The sequence below is a fragment of the Engystomops pustulosus genome, chromosome 4, assembly GCF_040894005.1.
Source record: "Engystomops pustulosus chromosome 4, aEngPut4.maternal, whole genome shotgun sequence".
NCBI lineage: Eukaryota > Metazoa > Chordata > Amphibia > Anura > Leptodactylidae > Engystomops > Engystomops pustulosus.
The window spans coordinates 87,138,879-87,165,486 of record NC_092414.1 but is presented as its reverse complement, the minus strand read 5'-3'; the positions used below and the strand labels follow the sequence as shown (position 1 = coordinate 87,165,486).

The window sequence follows — 26,608 nt, the reverse complement described above, 5'->3', positions numbered from 1 at the left end:
AAAATTGTATTAATCTCTTTGGGGTCGTGGGTCAGTCTGTCTGAACGGTCTTTGATTTGTGTAATATATGTACCGGTCGTACGGGGGTGAAGGTACCTAGCCAGAGCTCTCCCACACTTATTAGAATACTCATAGAAGAAACGTTTATTCCTATCTACAGACCTCAAGTAGCTCTGGTTCCGTAATTCCTTCAGTTCCTCACGAGTATTCAAAAGTTCATTCAATACCGCCTGGGACCCTCCATTTTTGTGTTCCTGATCTAGGGTACTAATCCTGGACAAAAGTGCCAGGGTTTTGGCCGTTCTCTCCCGCTTCAAACGGGCCCCGTGTTTAATAAATGCAAGTTGAAGCATACCCTTGAGGGTCTCCCACTGCATTGGAAGTGGAGGTTGTTGTCCCGAGTGAGTAGTGAGGAACTCGGCAATTTGCTTATGGATGTCCGCAAGGCAAACAGAGTCCCTGAGCAAATTATCATTAACACGCCACCGCCATGGCGAGGCATAGGGGCCTGGGATATCTAGAGCGAGAGAGATCGGAGCATGGTCCGACCACAGGGAAGGAGCCACTGACGCTGCGGGCCTCCATGTAAGGGCATGATGACTCAAGAAGAACATATCCAGCCGGCTGTGAGACCGATGAGCCGGGGAGTAATAAGTATAGTCTCTGGAATGCGGATGGAGGATTCTCCAAACGTCTATTAGTTGTGATTCCCACAGGGCTTTACGTAGCTTCCGCATTTGGGCTGGGGCCAGGGAGGGTCGTGCCACGGAGCAGTCAACAGTCGGGTCCATCGGGAAATTAAAGTCCCCCCCCATAACCACTATGCTCTCCGAGAAGTCCCATAGCCTAGCCAGGAATTTACGGCAGACTCGTATCTGATCTCTATTGGGGAGGTACACTGAAGCCAGCTTCAGCAGGTGACCCCATAGATTTATTTTTACAAAGACATATCTACCCTCGGGGTCAGTCTGGGAGTCAATAACTTCGTGCTGTAGGCGCTTGTGGATAGCAATAGATGCCCCCCTGGACTTAGCCCCCGAGTGAGTGCTGTGGAACCAAGTCGTATAGTATCTATCCCTGAGATTGGGGATGTTGTCGGTGCGGAAGTGGGTTTCCTGTAGGAATAGAAGGTCGGCCCTCAGTTTATGCATACGGAATAATATCTGGCTGCGTTTCTGAGGAATGTTCAACCCCCTAGCATTGAGGGAGTAACAGGTTATCGGTGCCATAATCGTGTCTAGCGCAAGGAAATGAGCTCGGTCCTAAGTGGATAGGTACGCACTGGGGGAGGATAACAATGGGGTAGGGGGACAACAGTAGGAAAGATTCAAGGAAAGTCAAACGATGGGGAAGGGGATTCAAGAACAACAAATAAAACAATAATAAGGCAGCTTCAAGGGCTGCTAGGGTTCTAGGGTCAAATTCTGTCGTAGGCGACAGAAATGAGCCTATTGGGGTCAGGTTATACCACGAGTAGACCTGCTAGTCGTGGGGCCCACTGGGAAACGAGCTGACTATGCAGGGCGCCCCCGGGGGACCGCCAAAAAAAAAAAAAGAACAAACAATGTACAGTTATCCATGCCTTACTTTAAAACAAAACACCAGCAGAGCAATCACGTATATAAGCAACCAATGCAACGATGCAACATTGTAAATATATAACAAGGCAGCCAACAATGGGCCAATATAAAGGATACGTTTGAGGACCGGAAGCACCATTCCTGAGTAAGGGGGTATAGACCCAAGTTGTCTTGGAGGGAGGATGCAAAGTCCAATTAAAGGCAAAGAGTCCTCATCTCAGCTGGGGGGGACCCTGGACGTCGTCTCCTCCTCTGTCAGGAGAGCGTCTCCTGCCTCTCCGGCGAGGGAACCTCTGCGGTCTTGGTGGTTGGAAGGGAAGATTGGGTGGGAGGAAAGAGGGCCAGTCCGATATAAGAACATCCGGCAAATTAAGAGCAGCAAGGAATGCAGGGAGGTCTCCAGGATGACGAAGCGCTGTTGTTAGGCCATCGCGCCTAACCTGGAGGCAAAACGGGAAGCCCCAAGAGTACGGTATATTCCTGTCCTGTAGGATGCTCAGGAGGGGCTTAAGGGCCCTGCGTTGCTGAAGTGTTAAGCGAGACAGATCAGGCAGCAGCTGGATTTCTGCATCCCGGTAGCGTACCCTGCCGGCCTCCCGTGCTCTATTCATAATTTGCTCCTTGATCTGGTATCTATGGACTCTGCAGATGATGTCCCTAGGTCGAGAAGGATCATTCGGGCGAGGGCCCAAGGCTCGATGGGCTCTGTCGAGCTCTAAAGGGGAGTCCACAGGGACCCCAAGAATGTTGTTGAATATGGCTCTGAGGGTACTGTCAATCTGCTGGTTATCGATGGCTTCTGATAGTCCCCGCACTCTGATATTATTCCTGCGGCCCCTATTTTCGGCATCATCCAGCTGCTCAGAGAGGGCCAGGATTTGTTGTGAGTGAAGAGAGATCTGTGTGTCATGAGCTGTGAGTCTTTCAGTAACGGTGCGATAAGAGGACTCATTGGTGAATACTTTCTGTTCAAGCTGTTGGACTTCATCGCGCAGGCCGGCCATCTCCACTCTGTACGATTGTTCAAGGCGAGCCACATAACTCTCCATATCCTCTCTGGTTGGGATGGCTCTGATATGATTGCGGAGGGCACGTATGTCTGCCAGCACACCTGCTTCAAGCGGGTTGCATTGATAATTTGAAAAAGGCTGCGGGGGAATTGAGGCTGCCCTCGCGGGCGAATCACCGAGAGATTGATCAGGATCACTATCCTGGGTGCTGTTGTAGTATAAACGCGGGCTCCTTGATAAGGAGGACTCTGGAGGACCAGGAGACTGTGCTACTGGCGCATCTTGAGGCCAGGTACCAGGAGAGTCAGGGGGGGCTCCCAGGGGGCACCTAACAGTGCTAGCAGGTAAGTGTGGGGGCGATGAGCCTCTCTTGTCGCTCAGAGGGGGGGCCTTCAGGACCTTCACAGTCGGGTATATCCCTGCATGGTGGGAGGATGTAGATGCAGCTGACCCATAAGCAATGGCCCCCTCTGTTCCTGGGGGGTAGAACTCGGGGGTCAAGGGACATAGGTCTGTGGCTTTCCCTGGGTGAGATCCTGTGGCCTCCTGCTCTTGTGAGACCCTTATCGGGTCAAAGTCCAGCACCTCAGGGGGGATTTGTCGCTCACCTGTCGCCGCTGGAGCTGCAGAAGGGCTGTGCTGTGGAGTGGTGTCACTCCGGACTGGAGTGATGCATGTGCCGTTCATAGCTGACCGGAGGGCAGCAAGGCCGGGAGATGTTGTGTGGGACCTCTCAGGGGGCCGCGATGGGACGTTCCCACTCAGGGCCTGCAGCACCGGAGCGCCAGTGGCCTCTGCTGTTTCTTCTGGAGCCGGGGCAGAGTCGGGAGAGGTCGGAGCCACACCAGTGCGGTGCGCGCAGTATGTCGGGGACCCGGCGGAAGTGTAGGCCCGCGCCTGAAGGTGAGAGGAGGCCGCGACATCCGCCATTTTGGCGCGCTCACCATGCTGCTCCGGGAGCCCGGAATCGAGTCCCTCCGATGGCTGCGGTCCGTGCTCCGGTGAGCAGGGAAGAGTTGTGGGAGAGGACCCTTGAGGTGGGTTGTCCGGGGGAGCCAAATCAATCAGGTCCCTCGCGTCCGCTGGTGAAGGCCGCGTGTCCTGGGAGGCCTGAGGGACCAGGTACCGGTCGATTCCCTTCGGTACGGGCCTCGTTGGGGTTGGGGCGGCAGGCCCTGTTCCCCTCTTCTTTCTGGGACCCATGTGGGGTAGAATCGGGCAGGATGGATAGAGATTCTGCGGCGGAATCCTGGCTAGACCCGGGAGCTTACTCCTTCATAGCCAGGCCACGCCCCCGTGCCGGTAATTTTAGTACAGTGTTGCTAACATTGATCTCTATATTGATTGTTAGTGTATGGGGGAGATTTCTCTTATTTTGTTGATTGGTGGCCCTGTGTGGATCGGTTGGACCGACTCCGATCCACTTGTCTTTTGTCCATGTGTATTTTGTACACTTTTTAAATGCTTTTATGAAATGTGATGCATGGCATCATTTGTGTGTGTGTTTTCTATATATTGGAATGAAATAAAATTTATACAGTACTTAGCCTTTACACACCAACTTGTTCTTTGTTTTGATCATAGAGAAATATGATGAAAGGAGTGTCTGCCCGCCAAACAATAGGGCCTGCACTGTGACAAGAAGCCATTTGGTTGGCTGTTCTTGCATTATAAATCACACGTGGGATTGGACAAGTACACGGTCTCATTTTTGACTGGCCAAGCATGTCCATGTGCTGTTGTCTTTAATCTGATTCTATAGTTCTGTGTGTGGTAGAGAGCTTTTGATAGGTTCCTTATAAACATTTCCTTTTTAATATTCCCCGATCACTGAATAAAATTCTATATGTATGTTGTATTAGGATATCTAACAACCTTCAATTTTTTTTTCTGTGTGGCTATCTACTGAATCTATAACCTCACCACAGGATCTAACTGACCTGAGACACCACATGACATCGGTGGTGTCCATATCTATTGTGAGGTTTCTGGCAGAACTAGACCACCACCTAGACAATTGCGGTGTCACCAATGAAAGTCACTTTATCCAAATTTTATCTATACACTTCATCAAGGTTTAGACAATGTGACTTCATGTAAATACAATTTTAGTTATTTTGGTTAAAAATACAACAGTTGTGAATTTTAACCATCCTTTTGTGTTATTGCCCTGTAAATAAGCAGAATAAGGATTTTTAAAGAATTTTTTTTATTTGGCCCTTTTTAAGCAATATTCCCAATATACAGTAACTTCAGTGGCAAACTTATTATATCAGTACAAAATTGTATCCTCAGAAAGGTTGAGTATCAGATGTTCATAGTAGCAAGTCGTCTTTATATCTTGAAATTATGGAAATATTTCCCAAAAAATTATTATATGGAAAGAATTCTTTCATTCTTGAAAACAATTTTGCCTTTAATAGCAACATATTGAATTAATTCTTGGTGTCCTCCAAATTGGTATATCACATGTTCCCACCTATTAAAAAAAAAAAAAAAAATTGAAAAACAATTCCCATTAATATGGACAGTGGCCTATTTTATTTTAAAATTAGTCTTTTGCTAACATTTTATTTTTTTGCTAGCTTTAACTTTAATTATTGAAGCTAATTTTGAGAATGACAAATATCAAATTGTTTCTTAAAAAAAAAAAAAAAAAAAAAAAAAAACACAGAGTGATTAACAGATCAACTCTTGTGCTTTATCATTTTATTCTCTGGTGCTTGGCTTGGAAAGCACCGATTTTTTTTTTTTTAATGGCCAAATAGCCATTAGTAGTTCATGGCAGGAATCTTAGCGTAGGTAGCAAAGGATGATCCAAGCTCATGCATGGTTTTAGATAGAAGCCTGCAGCCAAAGCTGGGGCACAGGTCCCCATTTTCATGGCATCTGCTGGACTTTTCACATCCTACTGCTGTATTAACAATACAATTCAAACCCATCGAAATATGGGAAAGGGTTAAAAAGGGAACCAATCAACAGATTTTCACTAATAAAACTATTGTCAGGTTCATAACACTATGCTTACAATTACCTACCCTGCATTTCGTTATCAGACGTGTCTGAGAGAAAAGTTGTTCTAGTTCCTCATGCAACCAGAGATTATCTTCCATTTAATAATCTGCTGTAGAAAAATGAAAGCTGAACTCGGATTGGTTGCCTTGAGCAACTAGAACAGTCTTGCTCTGTGAAACTTCTAATAAATCTCGCCCACATACTTCCTATCCCCAGAAAAAGAACCTACTTGCCAGAAGGTGCAGCGAGTCACACGGAGTATGTGAGTCAGCCCAAGTATCTAGAATTTTCCTCTGTCCCCCCTCCCATCCGCGGAGGAGAGGATCGCGTCAATGTGGGGGTGGGGAGGAGGGAAATGCGGGATCAAACAGCGATTCTCATAAATAACACATGACCCTTGTGACTCATTCCGACAGAGTCCCAGGTAGGCTTAAAGTACTTTTTTGTTGCCAAAACAGTATAGACAATATTTAGCATAGAGCTATAGGAACAAAAGAAAGAGAAAAATTACTCTGACCGGAGCTCCAACAATCCTTTATAAATTCTTTATGAATCCAACACGGTATATTGCTTGACGCATCGATCTTTTTCAATGAGTATTGCACGTCTCCACAGGTTTCTGACAAGAATAGGTCACCATTCAGACCAACTCCATCGCGTTTCCTAATCCTCCTTCATTGCCATCTCTCTTTAAGACAATTTCACTAGATGAAATACGCGTACGGATAGTGTAGTATATTCTTTGTGAGTATATTTTTAATAAAATTTTTAACTACAAAGAACATACTACACTATCCGTACGCGTATTTCATCTAGTGAAATTGTCTTAGAGAGGGCAATGAAGGAGGATTAGGAAATGCGATGGAGTTGGTCTGAATGGTGACCTATTCTTGTCAGAAACCTGTGGAGACGTGCAATACTCATTGAAAAAGATTGATGCGTCAAGCAATGTACCGTGTTGGATTCATAAAGAATTTATAAAGGATTGTTGGAGCTCCGGTCAGAGTAATTTTTCTTTCTTTTGTTTTAATTGTGGGACGTTTGTGGAACGGTCCTGAGCCGTTATTAGCTCCTAGGAGCCAAGTGTGCAACACATTAAGATTGTTATAGTGCTATAGGAACCTGTCATTAGGTTTACTAGTGAAAATTTAGTAACAGGTTCCTTTTAAACAATAGTTGAGGTATGGATGAACACATGGTTGAAGTAAAAAGCTTGCTTAAACCGTACAAGTTTATCCACACTTTGTAAAAATAAAAGGATAAATAGCAAAAGCAAATGGGGACACAACCTGGTACAAAGCCCACTGCAAAGGTGCTTGGTACAAAGCCCAGTACAGCCCAGGTTTATCATTGTACAAATAGAAAATGTAGCTGCCAGTTTATGCAGTGATCGACACAAAGCAGTGTTACAGAAGTTAATTTATACATTTCACAGATTAAAGTAGGGAGTTATAGATTGTATATGTTAATACAAACCGTGGGGCATTAATGATAACCACATCTCCTTGTTTCCCAACCTCTAATGAACCGTGTGTGTGAGATCGTCCTAGCGAGTAGGCAGCATTGATTGTGGCTGCAGCAAGAGCTTCATTCAGAGACATTTTCATGTTGACACAGGCAAGGTGCATGACCATAGGCTACAAATCAAATGTTAAGATATATTTATATGACAAGTATTCACAATTCAATGTGTTAATTAAAAAAAAAAGTGCTCAGAAAGTGTTCAAAGAAAGCCCAGACACCAGACTTTACACGGTTTGCATCTGTGCATGCATGGAGTGCTTTCAGAGCCAATGCACAAAAGCATGCAGACGAGGAGGTGGGCAAGTGTATGATGGAGGCCACCATTTACATAACGATGACATTGTGGATGGTAGGGATCCTATAAATGGAATGCTGCAGTAATAAATAAGAAGGATTAGGGGCTTTCAAGAAAATATACACTATTCTAGACCATTATAGGATTCTCATCAAGTGGGCAAAGCATAACATTAGGTTTTAAAATGAATTCTGCTCATTGGAATGTGTCATCCACCATCTTTTAGACTTACCATAGAGAAGCAGTATGCATTAGGATTGAAATCACTGCCTAGAGATACTATTACACCAGCTCTCAGCATGTCCCTTGCTCGAGGTTGCTTGAGTCTTTAAAAGTAAAGAAAGTAGTATGAAAATTTAATGAATGTAAAATAAAACTATGATATAGTTATGCAATATACTTTGGATTGTAATATTTGCAATTTTGGTGTACCTACCTAAAAAAACGTGTAGTATGGAGCCCAATAACATTAAGCAAAGTTTGTTTCAGAAAGGATTTATACATCAGTTTGGAGAACCTTAGTAGAACGTACCATATCCGTAGTCTCTACTTGTTATTTACAGATTAAGGGTTTAAAAAGAGAAATTAACTGGAGTTTTCCAGGCTTTTGAATGGCCTAGCCCTAAAATGTGTCATTAGATTGGGGCGTTCTTATTTTTTGGCAACCTCACTTGTGGGCACTTGAGCAAACAACTGCAGCTGGTTTACTGTATCTATTACAAGGGGCAAGCATCTTGTGAACACTTTCTACTAAACAGTGTATCGAGTCTACACAGCAAGCAATTACTTTAGGCCATGCACAATCCTTACCTAAGGATGTAGGCAGTAGTAGGCAATAGAATGGCTGAACATTTTGCAGCAGCCAGTGCAGAAATTCCTTCATCACTTATTTCTTCTAAATGACTAACAGCAAGCGCACCCAGTTCTGCACCTAACTGGAAAATACATTGCAAGCATTAACACATGTCTTTACTGTATAATACCGTCATTAGTGTTAGTGCAATAATATTACATAAAGTCAAAATCAATTTCCTTGGTTTCTCACTAAAGGTATATTAAAGGTGTGCGTCACTAAAATTAGCCACCCCCAACCCCATACCCCCAGTGGTAACCATAGATGGAGTTTGGAAACAGCCACACTGAACTTACACAATTTCTGTAATTCTAATTGAAGAGATTAGAATCACATAACAAAGTGACCTATGCCGTTTATCTTGCCTTTCCAGATGTAGAAACAGCATAGATCACTATTCTGCACAATATCTACCATAGCTCTAACTTACTTCAATGAGAGACTAGGTCTCCCATTGAAGTTATTTAAAGCTATGAATATCACCGATTCAAGGTACAACTGTTGAGGCTGTCTATTTAGGACACCCAACAATGTCAGTAGATTCTTTTGACAAAAAAAAAGCAATGTCTAAAAACTTTTAAGCAGAGTTAACGCTTCTATATTAGATACCGATTTGACAAGCTCTGTATAGAGCTGTGTAATCTGTGTGTGCTATATAAATAAAGGAATTATTATTATTATTATTATTATTATACTGATATTCCCCGATGTCCACCTAAAGTAATTTCCTTACTATGCAGGACCCAACCATGAAGAGAGTTATATATTGCTAACAAATGCCAATAGATGGTTTGAAACACATTAGGATGTTTCTCTATGACAAGGTATAGGATATCCTATATCTGTATACTGTTCCTAACCAGACGAACATATTCTGTTCCTACCCAGACAAACAATGCTGTCCAAAAAGTTGCATTGTTTAACTCCGGGGCTAAAATTACCTTGAACTTTGACTATTTCTGTTTGTTATCCTCAAGCAAACAAACAGGCCATATTCACTGAGCAATGCCATAACAGGGCAATGATAAGAAAAATCAACATTAACACAGGTTATGAAAACACATGAGATTTGTAAAATATATTGTACACAAGACCAGGAATGTCACAAGACAAAAAAAATTCTGTATGACTTACAGGCTATGAGCAGAGTTGGACTGCAGTTCCCCGAGCCCACCACTGGACCCAATCTCCATCAATTCTATAATAGCCTCCAAATTGGGTTGTCATCTGCTAGACCTGTATTGTGCAAGTACCTGTGCCCAATCCTCAGGTGTACCAGTCTGACATGTGCTACATATTTTAATACAGATGGGTTAAGCTAGAAATCATAGCTCTCATCTAGGCTTTGCATGCGTCATTAAGACAAGTAAAAACGTATAAAAACCTCTGCAGATTTCATGGGGTTAAGTTCATCTCCATGAAAGTTCAGATGTAAACCAATTGCTTTCCCTGCTAGAAGAATCCTTTTTGTGGACTCCAGGTCAAAGACTCCTTTTTCACAGAAGACATCAATATTATCTATATGAATTTCTCCATTTAATGCCAATCGCTTCAGTGCAGGAAGGTGATGTTCTATGATGTCATCAGTGGCTTCTTTTGCAGTTTTACCTCTGGTAAATAAAAAGACCACATGGTAAGTAGCAATTATTTTTATTTGGTCTGTTCACACCAAATTATAGGTGGACCCCAACTTAGGAACACCCGACTTACAGGCAGGCCTATCTCCCATTGATCTCTGGTGTAGCTTTACTGTAAGCATCAGCTATAAGTTTTATCGATAATCCTTGGTACCATAACTGCCATAAAATTTGTCACTGGGACAAAAACTAAATTTTGATTTGCAATGATTTACAACAATAAAATATACAAAGTTCCAACTTGCATACAAATTCAATTTAAGAATCAATTTGATTCAAGTTTGGGGTGACACTTACTATATACCAATACAGGCAACAGCCAGAGGCTGTAGTGGGTGCATGCTATTGATGCCAAGTCAACGCTCCGTAGACTGGCGGTCTGTGTGAGTGATCCTAAAAACCTTTTGATTTATTCCAATTTTAATGATTGACAAAACAAACAAAAAAAAGTGTGGATTTTATAGAATAGCACTCATGGTATTTAAAATTATGCACGGATACCCAATTAGTTTTGCCCATAGTCTTTATACATTCTACAGAAGGGGGGGGGGGGGAAAGAGTGAAGAGAAAAAGAAAGAAGAGCCATGGGAGTATGCAAGTTTATTCTTTTTAAAGACTTGAGTCTAAGCCGAGTTAGGGGTTTTCAGTACATTTTTTTATGCTGAAAAACTTGGCTTATACACAAGTATATTTTATGTGTAACTCCATGGAGAACAGCAGAAAAGTGAAGTTGAAATTCATTCTTTCATAATTCTTTTAAAAACACTATATCGACAAACAAAGAAAATTGTTATACCAAAACCAGCTCACAAATACAAAAATTAATATCATCTGGACTACTCGAATAGCCTCTTTTCTATTGACAGTTAAGTTATCAAAAAGGAAGCAGCACACACTGCCCTCCCTGTAGATAGGTAGCCCAGCACACACTGCCCCCCTATTATGCTAGACAGGATTCGGTTAGACAGACTAAGGTAATCAATAAAGAGGTTATAGCACTCGCCCAAGAATATTCCATAATTAATATTCTGATCCCAGGAAACCATATTATGCCCTAAATATGTCTTACTTTGGTACAGAATGGGCACCACAATATGTAGAAGAGATGCCAATTTCCATTTCCCTCTGAGCTCGTTCAATCACTCTTAGCATCTTGAGTTCGGATTCTAGTTTAAGCCCATATCCACTTTTGCATTCAACTAAAGTGGTTCCAGCCCTGAGCATGCGTTGTAGGCGTTGCTTAAAACTATTGAACAATAGTTCTTCTGACGCATCTTCTGTATGTTCCACTGTAAAATTTATTCCGCCTCCAGCCTGGTGAATGTCCATGTAAGTGGCACCTGCAAGCTGCAAAAAGATAAATTTAAAAAATAATAAAAAAAATAAAATGCTAAAATATGTTTAAACTATTTTAAAAAGGTTTAGCCTTCAAATTACTGGAACTAGCTTCTGTACTATGGAAACATGGGCACACTCACCCATATGGTACCTCCATGTTGGAAAATGGATATAGTTTTATTTGTATGGATACCCTTAGATTCCTATTAGACAAAATTAGGGCACCTTTTACTTTTATGGTCCATTGGATATTATACTCTTTACAGCTGTGAGGCTTAGAATTCCAATTACATTACCCTAAGGAGTTATGTCACAGGATACAGGTTTCCCTGTGTCTCACAATTATTTTCAGTTACACATTTCTCAATCCCTTCTAGGTTAGTATTATTTGGCTAAGTGTTAGAGCTTCGGTCAAGCAACACTTTCATCTGACAAAAAGATAACAAAAGCCCAGTTCTGATATTATATTGGAGCAAAATAAAGAAAACTACCACACAGATGCAAGTATAGAGCTGCCACTTAAACCAACCTACAGCTGCTAATCTTAAAGGAAATCTACTGTCAAAAACCAACATGATAAACCAGGGACACTTACTCATAGATCCAGGCACCGTGACTGTGGTAATTTGTTATCCACAGCCGCTTCCTTCTAAAATGAACTTATGTCAAATGAGCCAACACGACTCCCCCCCCCCCCCCTCAGCTGTAATCTAACAAAGTGAAATTTTTGGACACACACATACATATACAAGTTTAATTCACATTACCTGGCTCTCTGCCAGCGTGTGTGTGGCGAGTCCCTGGGGAGGGGGCAGGCTGTGTGTGCCAGTGTCATTTACCGGTCCTCCACATTCACCCCTCTGACTTCCTGTCATCTGCATTGAGCAGGCAGGGGAAGGAGGGAGACAGTCTGCAGTAGAGGAAGAATGCATGAGGAGACACAGGCACACACAGGCTGCAGCTGCCCCCCCCCCCCCCAGGCACTCACCACATTCTGCTGGCAAGGAGCCAGGTTACGTGAAATAAATTATTCAGAATGCTGGCAAAGCCATTTTTAAAACCAGCATAGCACAGCAATTAGAACCATTCATCAGTTAAAAATGACATTCCAGGTGACAGGTTCGCTTTATACATGGATAATCATATTGTACAATTTAAAATAGGCTACATTTTCAGGCCATATGACTAAGCATCTTTATAAACTAAATTTATCTCAAGGCCTTATTTCAATGCAACACATGCGGAAATGAGGATGCAGCCTCTATCCATATTCTGTAGAGGTGTCCCAGCCTGAGATCATACTGTGATAAAGTGAGGGATAAACTAGTCTCACAAACAGGGTGTGAGGTAGATTTGAATATCGAGAGGGCTATCCTGGGCTGTACAATTGGAAACAGATTGCATAAAAATATTAAAATGAAAAAAAGTCTTTTTGGCCAGATGGATTCTAGTTAGTTCTTGGAAATCGGCAAATACTACAATCATAGAATAAGAAAACTTACTATGCAAGGTCAAGAATTATGAAAAACTCTCGTATATTGATAACCAAGACCTAAGTTTATGGAAGTCTGTGTTTTGATTTGGTAGCCATACGAGTAAGACGTGTATCGTGGTTTTCGCTAAGATGGAAAAAGAGCAGTATCGCTCGGTAATTAACTTTTTGGTTTTGGATGGGAAAAAATGCGAGGAGGTAAAAAGCAAAGTTGGATGCTGTTTGTGGAGAAACTTCACCATCTATGACCACAGTTAGATATTGGCTCAACTAATTTAAACGTGGGCGAACATTTGTTTTTGATGAGGGGCGACCAGGACGCCGACAGACGTGGTTACCGAGGGTATCATTCAAAAAGTCCACGACATGATACCCGCTGATCGACGAACGAAAGTGCGCAAAGTAGCAGAGGACGTAGGTGTGTCGGCCGGAACGGCAATTAATATTTTACATGATAAGTTGACAATGAAAAAATTGTCGGCCCGATGGGTGCCGCGATTGCCTACGGTGGACAGCAAGCGGATGCGGCTGTTAACTTCGAAGCAGTGTTTGGAGCAATTTAAGAGATCCAGAACAGTTTTTGCGTTGTGTTATCACCGTTAATGAAACCTGGATTCATCATTACACACCAGAAACTAAGCAACAATCAAAACAATGGATTTCTCCTTGTGAATCTGCTCCAAAGAAGGCGAAGACTGTCTCATCGGCTGGAAAGGTCATGGTGATGATTTTTTTGGGATGCGAACGGCATCATCCTCATGGAAAAAGGAAGAACGATCATTGGACAATACTACAGTGAGTTATTGGACCGCTTAGACAAAAAAAAAAAATCACGGGGAGTGATGATCCTCACCAAGATGGCCGCGCCCATGCGTATCCATATTGCAGCAAAGACTTAATGGCTATCACGGGCTGAGCCCTCTCCATGCACTACTATTACGGCGCGCGTTGGGAATGGGTTAAAGGGGTAAAGGCTGGTTCCCGACCAGCCATTTTTAAGTCAGTAATGAATAGAGCAGGTAGTAATAGTAATATATACCATTAAGTAAAGCAGATTCATTGTGCCATTTTTCTGCGCCTTCTTTCTCTAGTAGTGATGAGGTTAATCATTAACTCTTTCCATAGCTATAAAATATTTCCCTTGATGATTTAAGTCTGTAAAGAGATGAAACTACTAATCTGTCTGTAAAGTGTCAAATAATTGGAAACATACTGGTAAGGGTGGTGGCACAAGTGGCGTTTTGAACCCGTTTTTAAGCAGTCCGTTAAAAGCAGTCAGTTGTAAAACAGACAAACACGCTAAGAAAAAACAAAAAAACAAAAACAGATGAGTTTAACAGACTGCTTAAAAACGGCTTAAGAAGGCCACATGTGCCTAGACAAAGCTGATTCACACAAACTGCATAAATAAGGAATAAAGGCAGAGGAAAAAAAGAACAAATATTTTTAATAAAATATATTACAATGTTTTTTTTTTATCATCTGTACTATTGATTTATGCAGTTTTGTTAAAAGTTTAGTTACTCTTGTGTACGACTAAGAAAATTTGAATACTATAGGCAAATTTTTATTTTAATCTGCCATACCTTAACTCAAATGTAGGTTAAAATGGCCTATGCAAAACTATTAAATTCAATAACATAAGGCAACATAACACAACTTACTTTCATTGCAAATTCATGAACTCTGTCACCAGCCCACACAGGATGGGTGTGAGCATCTATAAAACCTGGAAAAACACATTAAATAAAAAGGTTATGGACATAGTCTACAGTGGAATATTTAATTAACAGGTGTAGGAGTATTACCCACAAGTGCCTACAATGCACAACGTTTGCCACTTGCTCTTCTGATGCCCCATTTACTACACCTTTATTGGATTCCTCGCCTATGCTTCCATGCTCTCACATACATTACAGCTCCACTGATGTGCTACCCAAGTTCCTTCACTTCTTTTCATGCAGCTTTCCAATTCCCAACAACTTCTATCCAAGCTCCTCCATCGACACCTTCATATGACGGCATATGTTCTTCCTACACTGCTACGGCAGCTTTCCCTTTGCCTCCTGGTAACTTTACTATTATTGTCAGTCAGCTTATTAAGGCCACTGGATAGAATCATTGTGAGGTAAAGTAAAGCTGAACTATAGCCTTATTGGTATGGTTAGCAGCCTATTCACTAGCTTTCTGGATGCCCCGAGTCCAACCCTTTTATTGTGACCATACAATTGAATTCTCTCCCCTACTGGCACAACAATATATGTCCCCCTTAGCACCTACATAGTATAATGCCCACTTTCTGTTGGCCCCACACTGTATAATGACTCCTGTTCTGTGCCACACACACTCAAGGGCGCACCTGCCATGAGGCGAGTTGAGAATCTCGCCTCAGGCGGCGCGCCACCTGCTGGACGAGGGGCGGCATTGTGCGCCCGGCCGTCCATGCTACCACCCGCCAGTCTGCCTATGCTGCCGCTGGAACCCCCACCCGTGCTGCCGCCCGCCGGCCTGTCCTGCAGTCCACCTGACCACCATCCCAGGCTGACCCCCCCTCTCCCCCTCTTCTGCTCTGTTCCGCGCCGCTCCCCACCTCTCCTCCACTCTGCTCCGTTCCGCTCCCTCTGTCCCGTTCATATCCGCTCTCCCCCTCCTCTGCTCGGCTCCCCCTTCTCCTCCACTCTGCTCCGCTCCTTCTGTCCCTTTCATCTCCGCTTCCTCCACTATGCTCCGCTCCGTCCTCCTCCGCTCAGTCCTCCCCCTCTCCTCCACTCTGCTCCGCTCCCCCCCTCCTCCGCTCGGCCCCCCCCCTCCTCCTCCACTCTGCTCCGCTCCCGGCCTCCTCCGCTCCGCTCCCCCCCTCCTCCTCCACTCTGCTCCGCTCCCGGCCTCCTCCGCTCCGCTCCTCCTCCGCTCGGCCCCCCCTTCTCCTCCACTCTGCTCCGCTCCCGGCCTCCTCCGCTCCGCTCCTCCTCCGCTCGGCCCCCCCTTCTCCTCCACTCTGCTCCAGGCCTCCTCCGCTCGGCCCCCCCTTCTCCTCCACTCTGCTCCGCTCCGCTCCCCCCCTCCTCCGCTCGGCCCCCCCTTCTCCTCCACTCTGCTCCGCTCCAGGCCTCCTCCGCTCGGCCCCCCCTTCTCCTCCACTCTGCTCCGCTCCGCTCCCCCCCTCCTCCGCTCGGCCCCCCCTTCTCCTCCACTCTGCTCCGCTCCAGGCCTCCTCCGCTCGGCCCCCCCTTCTCCTCCACTCTGCTCCGCTCCCCCCCTCCTCCGCTCGGCCCCCCCCCCCTTCTCCTCCACTCTGCTCCGCTCCGCTCCCCCCCCTCTTCCGCTCGGCCCCCCCCCTTCTCCTCCACTCTGCTCCGCTCCCCCCCTCCTCCGCTCGGCCCCCCCCTTCTCCTCCACTCTGCTCCGCTCCGCTCCCCCCCTCCTCCGCTCGCCCCCCCCCCCTTCTCCTCCACTCTGCTCCGCTCCGCTCCCCCCCTCCTCCGCTCGGCCCCCCCCCCTTCTCCTCCACTCTGCTCCGCTCCGCTCCCCCCCTCCTCCGCTCGGCCCCCCCCCCTTCTCCTCCACTCTGCTCCGCTCCGCTCCCCCCCTCCTCCGCTCGGCCCCCCCCCCTTCTCCTCCACTCTGCTCCGCTCCGCTCCCCCCTCCTCCGCTCGGCCCCCCCCCCTTCTCCTCCACTCTGCTCCGCTCCGCTCCCCCCCTCCTCCGCTCGGCCCCCCCCCCTTCTCCTCCACTCTGCTCCGCTCCGCTCCCCCCCTCCTCCGCTCGGCCCCCCCCCCTTCTCCTCCACTCTGCTCCGCTCCGCTCCCCCCCTCCTCCGCTCGGCCCCCCCCCCCTTCTCCTCCACTCTGCTCCGCTCCGCTCCCCCCCTCCTCCGCTCGGCCCCCCCCCCTTCTCCTCCACTCTGCTCCGCTCCGCTCCCCCCCTCGGCCCCCCCCCCTTCTCCTCCACTCTGCTCCGCTCCGCTCCCCCCCTCCTCCGCTCGGCCCCCCCTTCTCCTCCGCTCCGCTCCCCCCTCCTCCGCTCGGCCCCCCCTTCTCCTCCGCTCGGCCCCCCCCTTCTCCTCCGCTCGGCCCCCCCTTCTCCTCCGCTCTGCTCCCCCCTTCTCCTCCGCTCTGCTCCCCCTTCTCCTCCGCTCTGCTCCGCTCCCGGCCTCCTCCGCTCGCCCCCCCCCCCCTCCTCCGCTCGGCTCCCCCCCCCCCTTGTACGCCCAAGCCCCCCATCCCCCGCTCCTGGAGAACCTTCCTGGAAAATACAAGAAAATAAAGTAAGTTTATCTGTTTATATGTATGTGATGTGTGTATGTAATGTATATATATGTGTCTATGTATGTGATGTGTCTATGTATGTGTGTATATGTGTATATGTATGTAATGTATATATATGTGTCTATGTATGTGATGTGTCTATGTATGTGTGTATATGTGTATATGTATGTGATGTGTGTATGTAATGTATATATGTATATGTTTGTGTACATGTATGTGATTTGTGTATGTAATGTGTATATGTATGTGATTTGTGTATGTAATGTGTATATGTATGTGTATATGTATGTGATGTGTGTGTGTATATGTACGTGTTTATTTGTGTATATATGTATTCCGTATGCATTTTATACTACATGGTGGCACGTTGTATGCGGTTTATTCTACATGGCGATACACTACATGCATTTTATACTATGTGGCGATATGCTGTATGTATTTTATACTACATGGTAGTAAGCTGTATCCATTTTATTCTACATGGTGGTACGTTGTATCCATTTTATACTACATGGCGATATGCTGTATGTATTATATACTACATGGCAATATTCTGTATGCATGTTATACTACATGGCGATATGCTGTATGCATTTTATACCACATGGCGATATGCTGTATACATTTTATAGTACATGGCGATATTCTGTATTCATGTTATACCACATGGCGATATGCTGTATGCATTATATAGTACATGGCGATATGCTGTATGCATTATATAGTACATGGCGATATTCTGTATGCATTATATAGTACATGGCGATATTCTGTATGCATTTTATACTACATGGCGATATTCTGTATGCATTTTATACTACATGGTGGTACACTGTATGTATTTTACACTACATGGCGACACGCTGTATGCATTTTATACTACATGGCAATATTCTGTATGTATTTTTTACTACATGCCGTATACGCTGTATGCATTTTACACTACAGGCGATATGCTGTATACATTTTATACCACATGGCGATATGCTGTATACATTTTATACTACATGGTGGTACGCTGTATGTATTTTACACTACATGGCAATATTCTGTATGTATTTTTTACTACATGCCGTATACGCTGTATGCATTTTACACTACATAGCAATATGATGTATGTATTTTATACTACATGGGGGGACGCTGTATGTATTTTATACCACATGGCAATATTCTGTATGCATTTAATACTACATGGCGGTATGCTGTATGCATTTTATACTACATGGTGGTATGCTGTATGCATTTTATACTACATGGCGGCATGCTGTATGCATTAAATACTACAGGGCGGTACTCTGTATGCATTTTTGCATTGCTTTATTTTCACACCAAACCAATATGATGGATCTCGTCCTGACACTCCCTGAAATATTACATATATGGGCGGGGGGGGGGGGGGGGTGGCGTCTCTCTATGGCTCGCCTCAGGCAGCAGACAGGCTTGGTACACCCCTGCACACACTGTATAACCCCCTAATGTAACCAATCAACTTTCTGTAGCTCCTTTGTTAATGCCCCCACTTATAATGCCCCTTTCTTTAGAACTTTCCACTTAAACTGTTTAATTTTCTCTAGCTCTCACCTCTACCCTTATGCAAAATATATATTGTAAAAAATCTGCCCAAAATTAAAGACATCATTAAAATCTGATGAAAAATACTTGGTCTTTCAGGCAGCATTCATTGGTGGAGTATTAATTATGTTTAACATAGCCTTAAAAGGGCTATATAGGGCAATATCAAATAATTGATATTGTTTGTGTAAGAAGACGCCATCTGATTTAGCAATATACTTTCTGTATAAATTCCTCACGGTTTTCTAGATCTCTGCTTGCTGTACTTCTATATTTATTTCATGTGGATAGAAATCTGGCCATGGTCAGGTGATGTCACAGCATGTTATTATCAGAGAGGGTAATCAAAGTTGTGTCATAACAGCTTGTGCAACTAGGTGTCAATCACACGACCATGGACAGATTACGACACAGGAAAAATAAAAAGGAAAAACAGATATTTTATAGTTCACAAAAACCTCTATATCCTGTAGGGCAGAGATGGCTGCTGCATGGCCCTCCTTCAATTCTGTGCTCCGCTGTGTGCCCATAGAACAAATAATGTTCACATATGGGGCGTCCCTGTACTCATACATCTTGTTCAATTACTATGAAGCCTTCAAGGGTTAACAATCTTCCTAAAAGCGGTCTAATAGTTTGAATGGTGCATTTTTGAAATGCTAAAATGTTAATTCATTTTTAAAGACGCAAAACATATTAACCAAAATGTACCACACATATGAACTACATCTTGTCATGAACAAAAAAACGGTGATCATAAAGGATGCTTCTGAAGTAACACCTTTCTACAGCGCTGCAATAGAAGATAGCAGGACCTAGTGCCCCGCTACTGCCGGCGCCATACTGTTTAATTCCCTTAGACACCCTGGTCAAACATGGACCACAGTGTCTAAGTGTGTACTGTGGGAGTGAGTTGCAATCACGGGGTGCCGATTGTGTCGCACAGCAGCCTAGAGTCCACTGAATGACCCAAGGGTTTTCTGTGATGACAATCTCACATGAATGCCACCTTGTGGGAAAGGTAATATAAAAGATGTAACCAAAAAAAAAAAAAGTCTAAAAACAAAACAAATAAGATCACACACATTTTGTACCTTCACACCCGTACTTACCCAGTCTACAAAGCTATAAAATGGTATTTCTCCTTTACGGAAAAGAAAGAAAAACTATTCTCAAAGTGACATTTTTCCTACTTTTATCCCTACCAACTCCAGCAATGTCCTTATAACAACTTTTAAACGCTGCATACATCTTATGGGCACATTTAATCCTACTTTGTTTATTTTTTATTTTTCATCTTTATTCTAATTCGTTGCTTTCTTCAACAAGTGCCTTATACATTTTTTTCATGTTTGAGTTTGTCGTTCTTTTAAGCGCCCCATACACTTCTTATATCTTCCGCCGTATGAACTTCAAAATCGTTGCGTTTTCAGGCAGATAGATCTACCACCTAAATAAGTTGCTGAATAACATTTCTCATATGTCTGCTTTATATTTTCATAATTTTTTAAATGTCCCGATAATTCATTTTTGATGTCACGCGGCTTACAAATCGAATATCGATTTTCTGTATTTTCAGAATTGGCTATTTTGGGGATACAGTTTTGAATTAAATTATTTTATATTTAGCATCAAAACCCCCTATATAAATCAACCCATTTTCAAATCTGCACCCCTCAAACTATCAGAAACAGCTTTTAGGAAGATTGTTAACCCCTTGAGATCTCCATAGTAATTGAATCAAAATGGAGATGAACTTTAGAATGGTCAAATTTTGGTTCTACGTTCATTTAGCCCTAAAATCTACACATTTCCAAAAGATAAAAAGACAAAAGCCACCTTACAATTTATTATGCAATTTCTCCCGAGTACAGAGACCCACCACATGTGGCTGTTTTATGGGCGCACAGCGAGGCGCAGGAGGGGAGGAGCACCCTGCAGCTGCCAGGATTTTACTTTCCTCATTGGCCCCTTTTACAGGCTATAAAATTTTCGCTTTTTCGTTATTGGGGCCATGTGATGGCATAGTTTTTGCGGGATGAGATGATTTTCCAGTGTTAGCATTTTGGGGTTGTTATCCCCTATTGTTGAAAATTTCTGAAGTTTATTTTTTAGGTCAGGAGTAGAAAAGCATCAATTCTGTCCTGGATTTTTTCAATGTTTCCACCATGGGACATGAACAAGCAATCATCTGATTGCTTGTTCATGATAATATCCTGCAATTTGATGTATTGCAGGGTATTAGCATTGTCAGCCTATGTAAGTGCATAGGCTGACACTGTGCCTTTAAAATGATGTCATAGACGCCATCTTTCAGGTGATCCTGATCGGACCCCAGGGCTGCCATAGCAACGATCGGCGCCCCCCCCGAAGACGGCGAGCGCAGGGGAAAGACCCCCCAGAAGGCAGGTTAAATGCTGTGTTCGGGCTGATCGCGGCATTTAACGGGATAAACACCCACGATTGGAGCACACTCCAACCGAGGGTGTTACATTGGGGTTGGCGGCTATTAGTTACAGCCGGTTCGGTTGTGATCCAGAGCTGAGCCGGCATCAGCTCAGTGACAGGTATATACGCCACGGAGCGGGAACGAGTTAAAGGGGATGCCTTACAAGGTAGCCAAGAGTCAATGTTTTCTTTATTCCATCCTGGAAAACATATTTGCACATTTCCCACTTTCATAAACTCTTGTCTACAACTGATCATCGAATGACAGACTTAACTAAGACATGGCCCAGTTTTCAAGGGGACGAACATGGAAGTATCAATAAAACGTGTTCATTTTAACATAGTTTCGTGCTGCCTTGTGATTAAGGCAATAGACAATTGTTGAAAGATACATATGCCAAGAACTCTTACCTGGTAGAACACATTTTCCTGAGCAGTCAATCACAGTCTCAAATTCTCCATAGGAAAACTGACTACGTATGGCCTCAGTGGATCCTATAGCCTTGATAAAGCCATCCCTGCAAACAATGTTATGTTATACTTTAGTGATTACTTTTAGTCACATCTTTATTGTATATTTTTAAATATTGAGATGTAGGAATACATTGCGGCTGTGTTCACACTTTTTTGAAGCATTTTCAGCACAAATTGCAAATGCACTGGGAAAAAAAAGCATGAGTTTTGGTGAGAACACATTTTATGGGATGCGTTCTAAAATGCAAAAATGCCACGTGCGAGTGTGGCCTTAAAGTGGTTATCCACAAATGCTATTTCTCATTTAATGATTCAAGTCATCAAGTAGATCATTTAACGAATTTGAACATTTCTTAAAAATTACCACATATACATCTAAGATGTTGCCTCTCTTTGGGCCTCTGCCTGACCATATAGGCACGAGATTCTGTAGGTTTTGGAATGTCAGACATATTGAAGACCTATTCTTTGGAAATGCTTGCAATTTCTATCCCAGAAAACTCCTTTAACTGCTAAAAAATCCCTAAAAATATTATGACTTAACGCATAACCTTGTTAGAGCCCAAATTTAAATAATAGTTAACCCCTTCCCCCACGCAAAACCAGAAGAAATAAGAACACTCCCGACGTGGTAACATGTTGTGGTTTGGAACGAATTACAACAGCTGAGGGGAGGTAATTTGTTGAATTACCTTACTGTTAACATTTGCATTTATAAAGCATAATGTAACATGATGTTACAGCATGTGTTAATAAAATGCAAACATAAACACATTGTTAACACATTAACATGTAAACATATTGTAAATGGAAATGCAAATCACCTCACCGTTGTAATGCGTTTAAAAACGCAATGAAAATACAACCAAAACGCTAAGTGTGACCACTCCCTAGGGCAGTGATGGCAAACCTTTTAGAGACCGAGTGCCCAAACTACAACAAAGACCTGCTTATTTATCGCAAAGTGCCAACACAGAAATTTAATTTGTGATTTATACTGGCTTCTCTGTCACAGCTTTCATTGATACCAGCCCCTGAGGCACCAATAAAGCAGAAAATAGTCCCAGGTACAGCTGTCACTTTAAAATAGCTCTGTGCACTGCAAGTCCTGGGCTGTCTGGGACTGCAGGAAGATACCGGGAGTCATCTCTGGTGATGGCCTGAGTGCCCACAGAAAGGGCTCCGAGTGCCACCTCTGGCACCAGTGCCATAGGTTAGCCATCACTGCCCTAGGGTGTTACATATATCTCCTTGTAGATTTTTGCAGAAAATTACAAATAGGAATTTCTAACGATCAACTTACTTGCCGACAACTAAACTGGCTTTCTCCAGCACCTCTAGATGTTGCATACCGTCCTGCAGCAGATACTCTTCTTCTTTCCTACAGATAACAACCAATTGCTCAGCATTTTCCAGCAAAAGTCTGAACTTGCAAGACATTTTAGTAGCTTCAGACTGTCTTAGTGTTTTGTCCTAAATGAAGAGTTCCCGATCACTGGAGCACAGCATGTGTTTGTATTGTACAGAGCTCCAGCAGTAATGAGGGACAGGTGAATTATGTAACCTCCCAGCTAGTTATATTAGTAGCAAGGAGATGCCCCTTCCACACCTCTCTACCTTACATATCCCTTTTTATTTTTTTCCATGGTATATATATATTTTTTTAAATAAGAGACTTCTATGAAAGCAATCTTTAACAGTGTGAGAGCTCATACATATGTCAGAAGTAGTCACAAAAAGCCTGAATATGTACAAATCTCACCATTATACTTTTGCTCTGAAAGTTTCCCTCCATGGTTTTCACTCACATGTAAAAAATAGTATTAAAATAGTGCTGCGTAAATGAAACCTAAATATATATGGAGATCTTAGTTTTGTCTTCACCAATAACTTTGTACAGTGCGCCCTCAAGTGCTCAGAAATTATACTAGAAAAAAGTGATGAAAACAAATCTGCACTGCATGTCATTTTCCAAAACAATTGGCACCGTTTACATGACATATGCGATATGACATAAATGGTACTGTATCACACAGTTTTCCACAGCGCAGGTGTCCTGTGATTTAGGGTGCAGTCACACATTGCGTCTAAGGGTGAAGACACACATGGCGTTTTTGGGCCGTTTTTGGGCCGTTTTTACTAAGTACGTTTTCAGATCGTTAAAAACGCATGCGTTAAAAAACGCATCCGTTTTTTGAAAATGCATACGGTTTTTGAAAACGCATGCGTTTTTGTCCGTTTTTCATTGCGCGATTTCGGAAAAACGGACAAAAACGCGTGCGTTTTCAAAAAACGGATGCGTTTTCAAAAAACGGATGCGTTTTTAACGATCTGAAAACGTACGGTGAAGACACACATGGCGTTTTTGGGCCATTTTTGGGCCGTTTTTACTAAGTAAGTTTTCAGATCGTTAAAAATGCATGCGTTAAAAAACGCATCCGTTTTTTGAAAACGCATGCGGTTTTTGAAAACGCATGCGTTTTTGTCCGTTTTTCATTGCGCGATTTCGGAAAAACGGACAGAAACGCGTGCGTTTTCAAAAAACGGATGCGTTTTTTAACGCATGCGTTTTTAACAATCTGAAAACGCACTTAGTAAAAACGGCCCAAAAACGCCATGTGTGTCTTCACCCTAAGTCTGAAATGCATATACAACAGCTGAGGAGAGGTGATTTGCCTAATTGCATCACTGTAAACATTTCCGTTTACAAACGCATCGTAAATGCGATGTTAACGCATGCGTTAACAACGTGTTAACGCATGTGTTAACATTGCGTTTACAAACGTAAACGGCAATATAATTAGGCAAATCACCTCTCATCACCTGTTGTATATGCGTTTCAAATGCAATTAAAACGCAACCAAAACGCAACGTGTGAACGCGCCCTGAGGGCCCTGAGGGCGCGTTCACACGTTGCGCTTTGGTTGCGTTTTCATTGCTTTTTAAAACGCATTACAAGAGCTGAGGAGAGATGATTTGCCTAATTACATTACTGTTAACATTTGCGTTTACAAAACGAATTGTAAACACAATGTTAACAAATACATTAACAATGCATTAATGCATGTTTTTTGTTAACGCAAATGTTAATAGTAATGTAATTAGGCAAATCACCACTCCTCAGCTGTTGTAATGCGTTTTAAACTAAATGAAAACGCAATCAAAGCGCAACAATGTGTGTGTTCATAATGCAACGCTAGCGGACGGGAATCGGTACCGATCGCATAGGCTGGTGCCACATGTAGAGCTCTGTCTGTGTTTGAAAACGCAGACACAGCCGCCCCCATTGGGCCGGGCCTCGGCCAGATCGCATCGGCGTTTCTATGAAAACGCCTGCGATCAGGAACGAGCCGCCGGTGTTTTGCGTTAAATTAACAGTTTTCAAATGCAGACAAAGGGCTACGTGTGTCATCACCCTTAGGCCGGCGCCATACGTGACGCATACATACGTAGCGCTTTGTCTGCGCTTGCATGACGCATACATAGCGTAGCGCTTTAAATTAACGCAAAACAGACAAAGCGCTACGTGCGTTTCCAGAGAAACACATGCAATCAGGTTATCAATCGCATGCGCTTCCCGGGAAACACACATGTTATAATCCCAGGCCCCGCCCGCTGTATGCTAGTGTCGCATGGGCTAGCGGAACGTAAAAACGGCCCTCAGGGCGCGTTCACACGTTGCGTTTTGACCTGCGTTTTCATTGCGTTTGAAACGCATATACAACAGCTGAGGAGGGGTGATTTGCCTAATTACATCACTGTTAACATTTCAGTTTACAAAACGCATCGTAAACGCGATGTTGACGTATGCGTTAACAAAGTGTTAACACACACGTTTTGTTAACGCATGCGTTAACATTGCGTTTACAAACGTAAACGGTAATGTAATTAGGCAAATTACCTCACATCAGCTGTTGTATATGCGTTTCAAACGCAATGAAAACGCAACCAAAACGCAACGCGTGAACGCGCCCTCAGGGTGCTTTTCCCATGCTTTTTGGCAAACCCCCTCCCACTTGCATTTTGGATGCGTTTTAAATGCATCAAAAGGGCAAGTGGGAGGGGTTCTGGCCAAAACAAATATGCGTTTCCAAAGAACCAACCGGCCTCAGGATGCATTTACACGTGGCGTTAATGCATGTGTTTTGTAAACTCAATGTTAACAGTGATTAAGCAAATCTCAGCTGTTGTATTGCGTTTCAAAGTGTATGTGTTAACACCACATGTGAATGCAGCCTCCCCTCGCCATAAGGAGCCGTGCCTGGTCTAATTTTTTTCCGGCGTCAGCATGGTATGGTGACTCATGTGTGCTCACTGTACCATGCCATGCACAATGCACTCCTATGGCAGCCAAATGGCTGATGTTTGTACAGCTAGCTTTAGTCTGCCATGTACGTTTGTAAGAATGTGACCTTAGGCCTTATTCACAAGAACGTAATATGACGTCTATGGTGCCTGCTCACTGTACGGTGAGAACACGTTGTCCTATATTTCACCATGTTACAGCGGCTGCCCTGCAATGGGGGGTAAGCAGCGCTCATTCCTCTTCCTCTTTAGCGTGCTGATGTGTGCCCATGGGCACAGGTTCTTGTGAATATACTCTTATGGAGGAAATACATATGATTCCCTCAAGTGAGTTGTTACCACACAGGAAAGGCCCAATTCCCTTGTAGAACATACCCCCCTTTTCTCGAGCACCACTTGGTACTGTCCATCCAATAAATATAAGGATGTAAAGGTTTTCAGAGACTGTTTAACTGTCAGCCTGAAGAGGCAAATAACAGATCAGGTGTGTGCAGGTTACAGGAGACCTTAACGCAGCATATGCTTTTCACCAACATGTGTTTTATTTTATATGGTCACACTCATTTCAGAGTGTATGAACTTCTGTTTAGATTTTTAATTTAGGGTGTGCCATACCAGAAAACACTACTTTGACTAATAGTAAATAGAGCTGCTAGAGACCTAAGAATATATCTCCATATAATGCAAAAGTCACCCCCACACGGTATAAGGCTGCATTCACACTACCACATAGGGGACCCTATGTGTGCCCGCAAGCTTGCACCCATACATATACGTACCCCATAGACGGCAGT

General features: G+C 43.7%; 1 protein-coding gene across 3 annotated transcripts; it reads right to left on the bottom strand.

The window, feature by feature from the left end:
• Positions 1–4,788: 4,788 nt before the first annotated feature.
• AMDHD1 (amidohydrolase domain containing 1) lies at positions 4,789–26,269 on the bottom strand. Of its 3 annotated transcripts, XM_072146604.1 has the most exons (10): positions 26,190–26,269; positions 22,813–22,890; positions 21,447–21,553; positions 14,409–14,473; positions 10,984–11,261; positions 9,662–9,887; positions 8,235–8,359; positions 7,657–7,750; positions 7,082–7,242; positions 4,789–5,069 (listed from the first exon to the last, which is right to left on the bottom strand). In XM_072146604.1, exons 1-10 carry the CDS (start codon positions 26,222–26,224, stop codon positions 4,964–4,966), a joined length of 1,275 nt encoding a protein of 424 aa, XP_072002705.1. In that variant the 5' UTR covers positions 26,225–26,269; the 3' UTR covers positions 4,789–4,963. The 3 variants fall into 3 exon arrangements, with proteins under 3 accessions (XP_072002705.1, XP_072002704.1, XP_072002706.1); XM_072146603.1 differs by lacking the exon at positions 26,190–26,269 and having other exon boundaries at positions 22,813–23,066; XM_072146605.1 differs by lacking the exons at positions 7,082–7,242; positions 26,190–26,269 and having other exon boundaries at positions 22,813–23,067.
• Positions 26,270–26,608: the final 339 nt, after the last annotated feature.

Excerpts from the sequence above, each read along its gene's own strand:
- AMDHD1 (XM_072146603.1), bottom strand. The coding sequence starts at position 22,949 with ATGTCTTGCAAGTTCAGACTTTTGCTGGAAAATGCTGAGCAATTGGTT. Across the intron at positions 21,554-22,812 it reads GCCAGTTTAGTTGTCGGCAA|GGATGGCTTTATCAAGGCTA; the intron begins GTAAGTTGATCG and ends CATTGTTTGCAG. Across the intron at positions 8,360-9,661 it reads ACCCCATGAAATCTGCAGAG|TTAGGTGCAGAACTGGGTGC; the intron begins GTTTTTATACGT and ends TGTATTTTCCAG.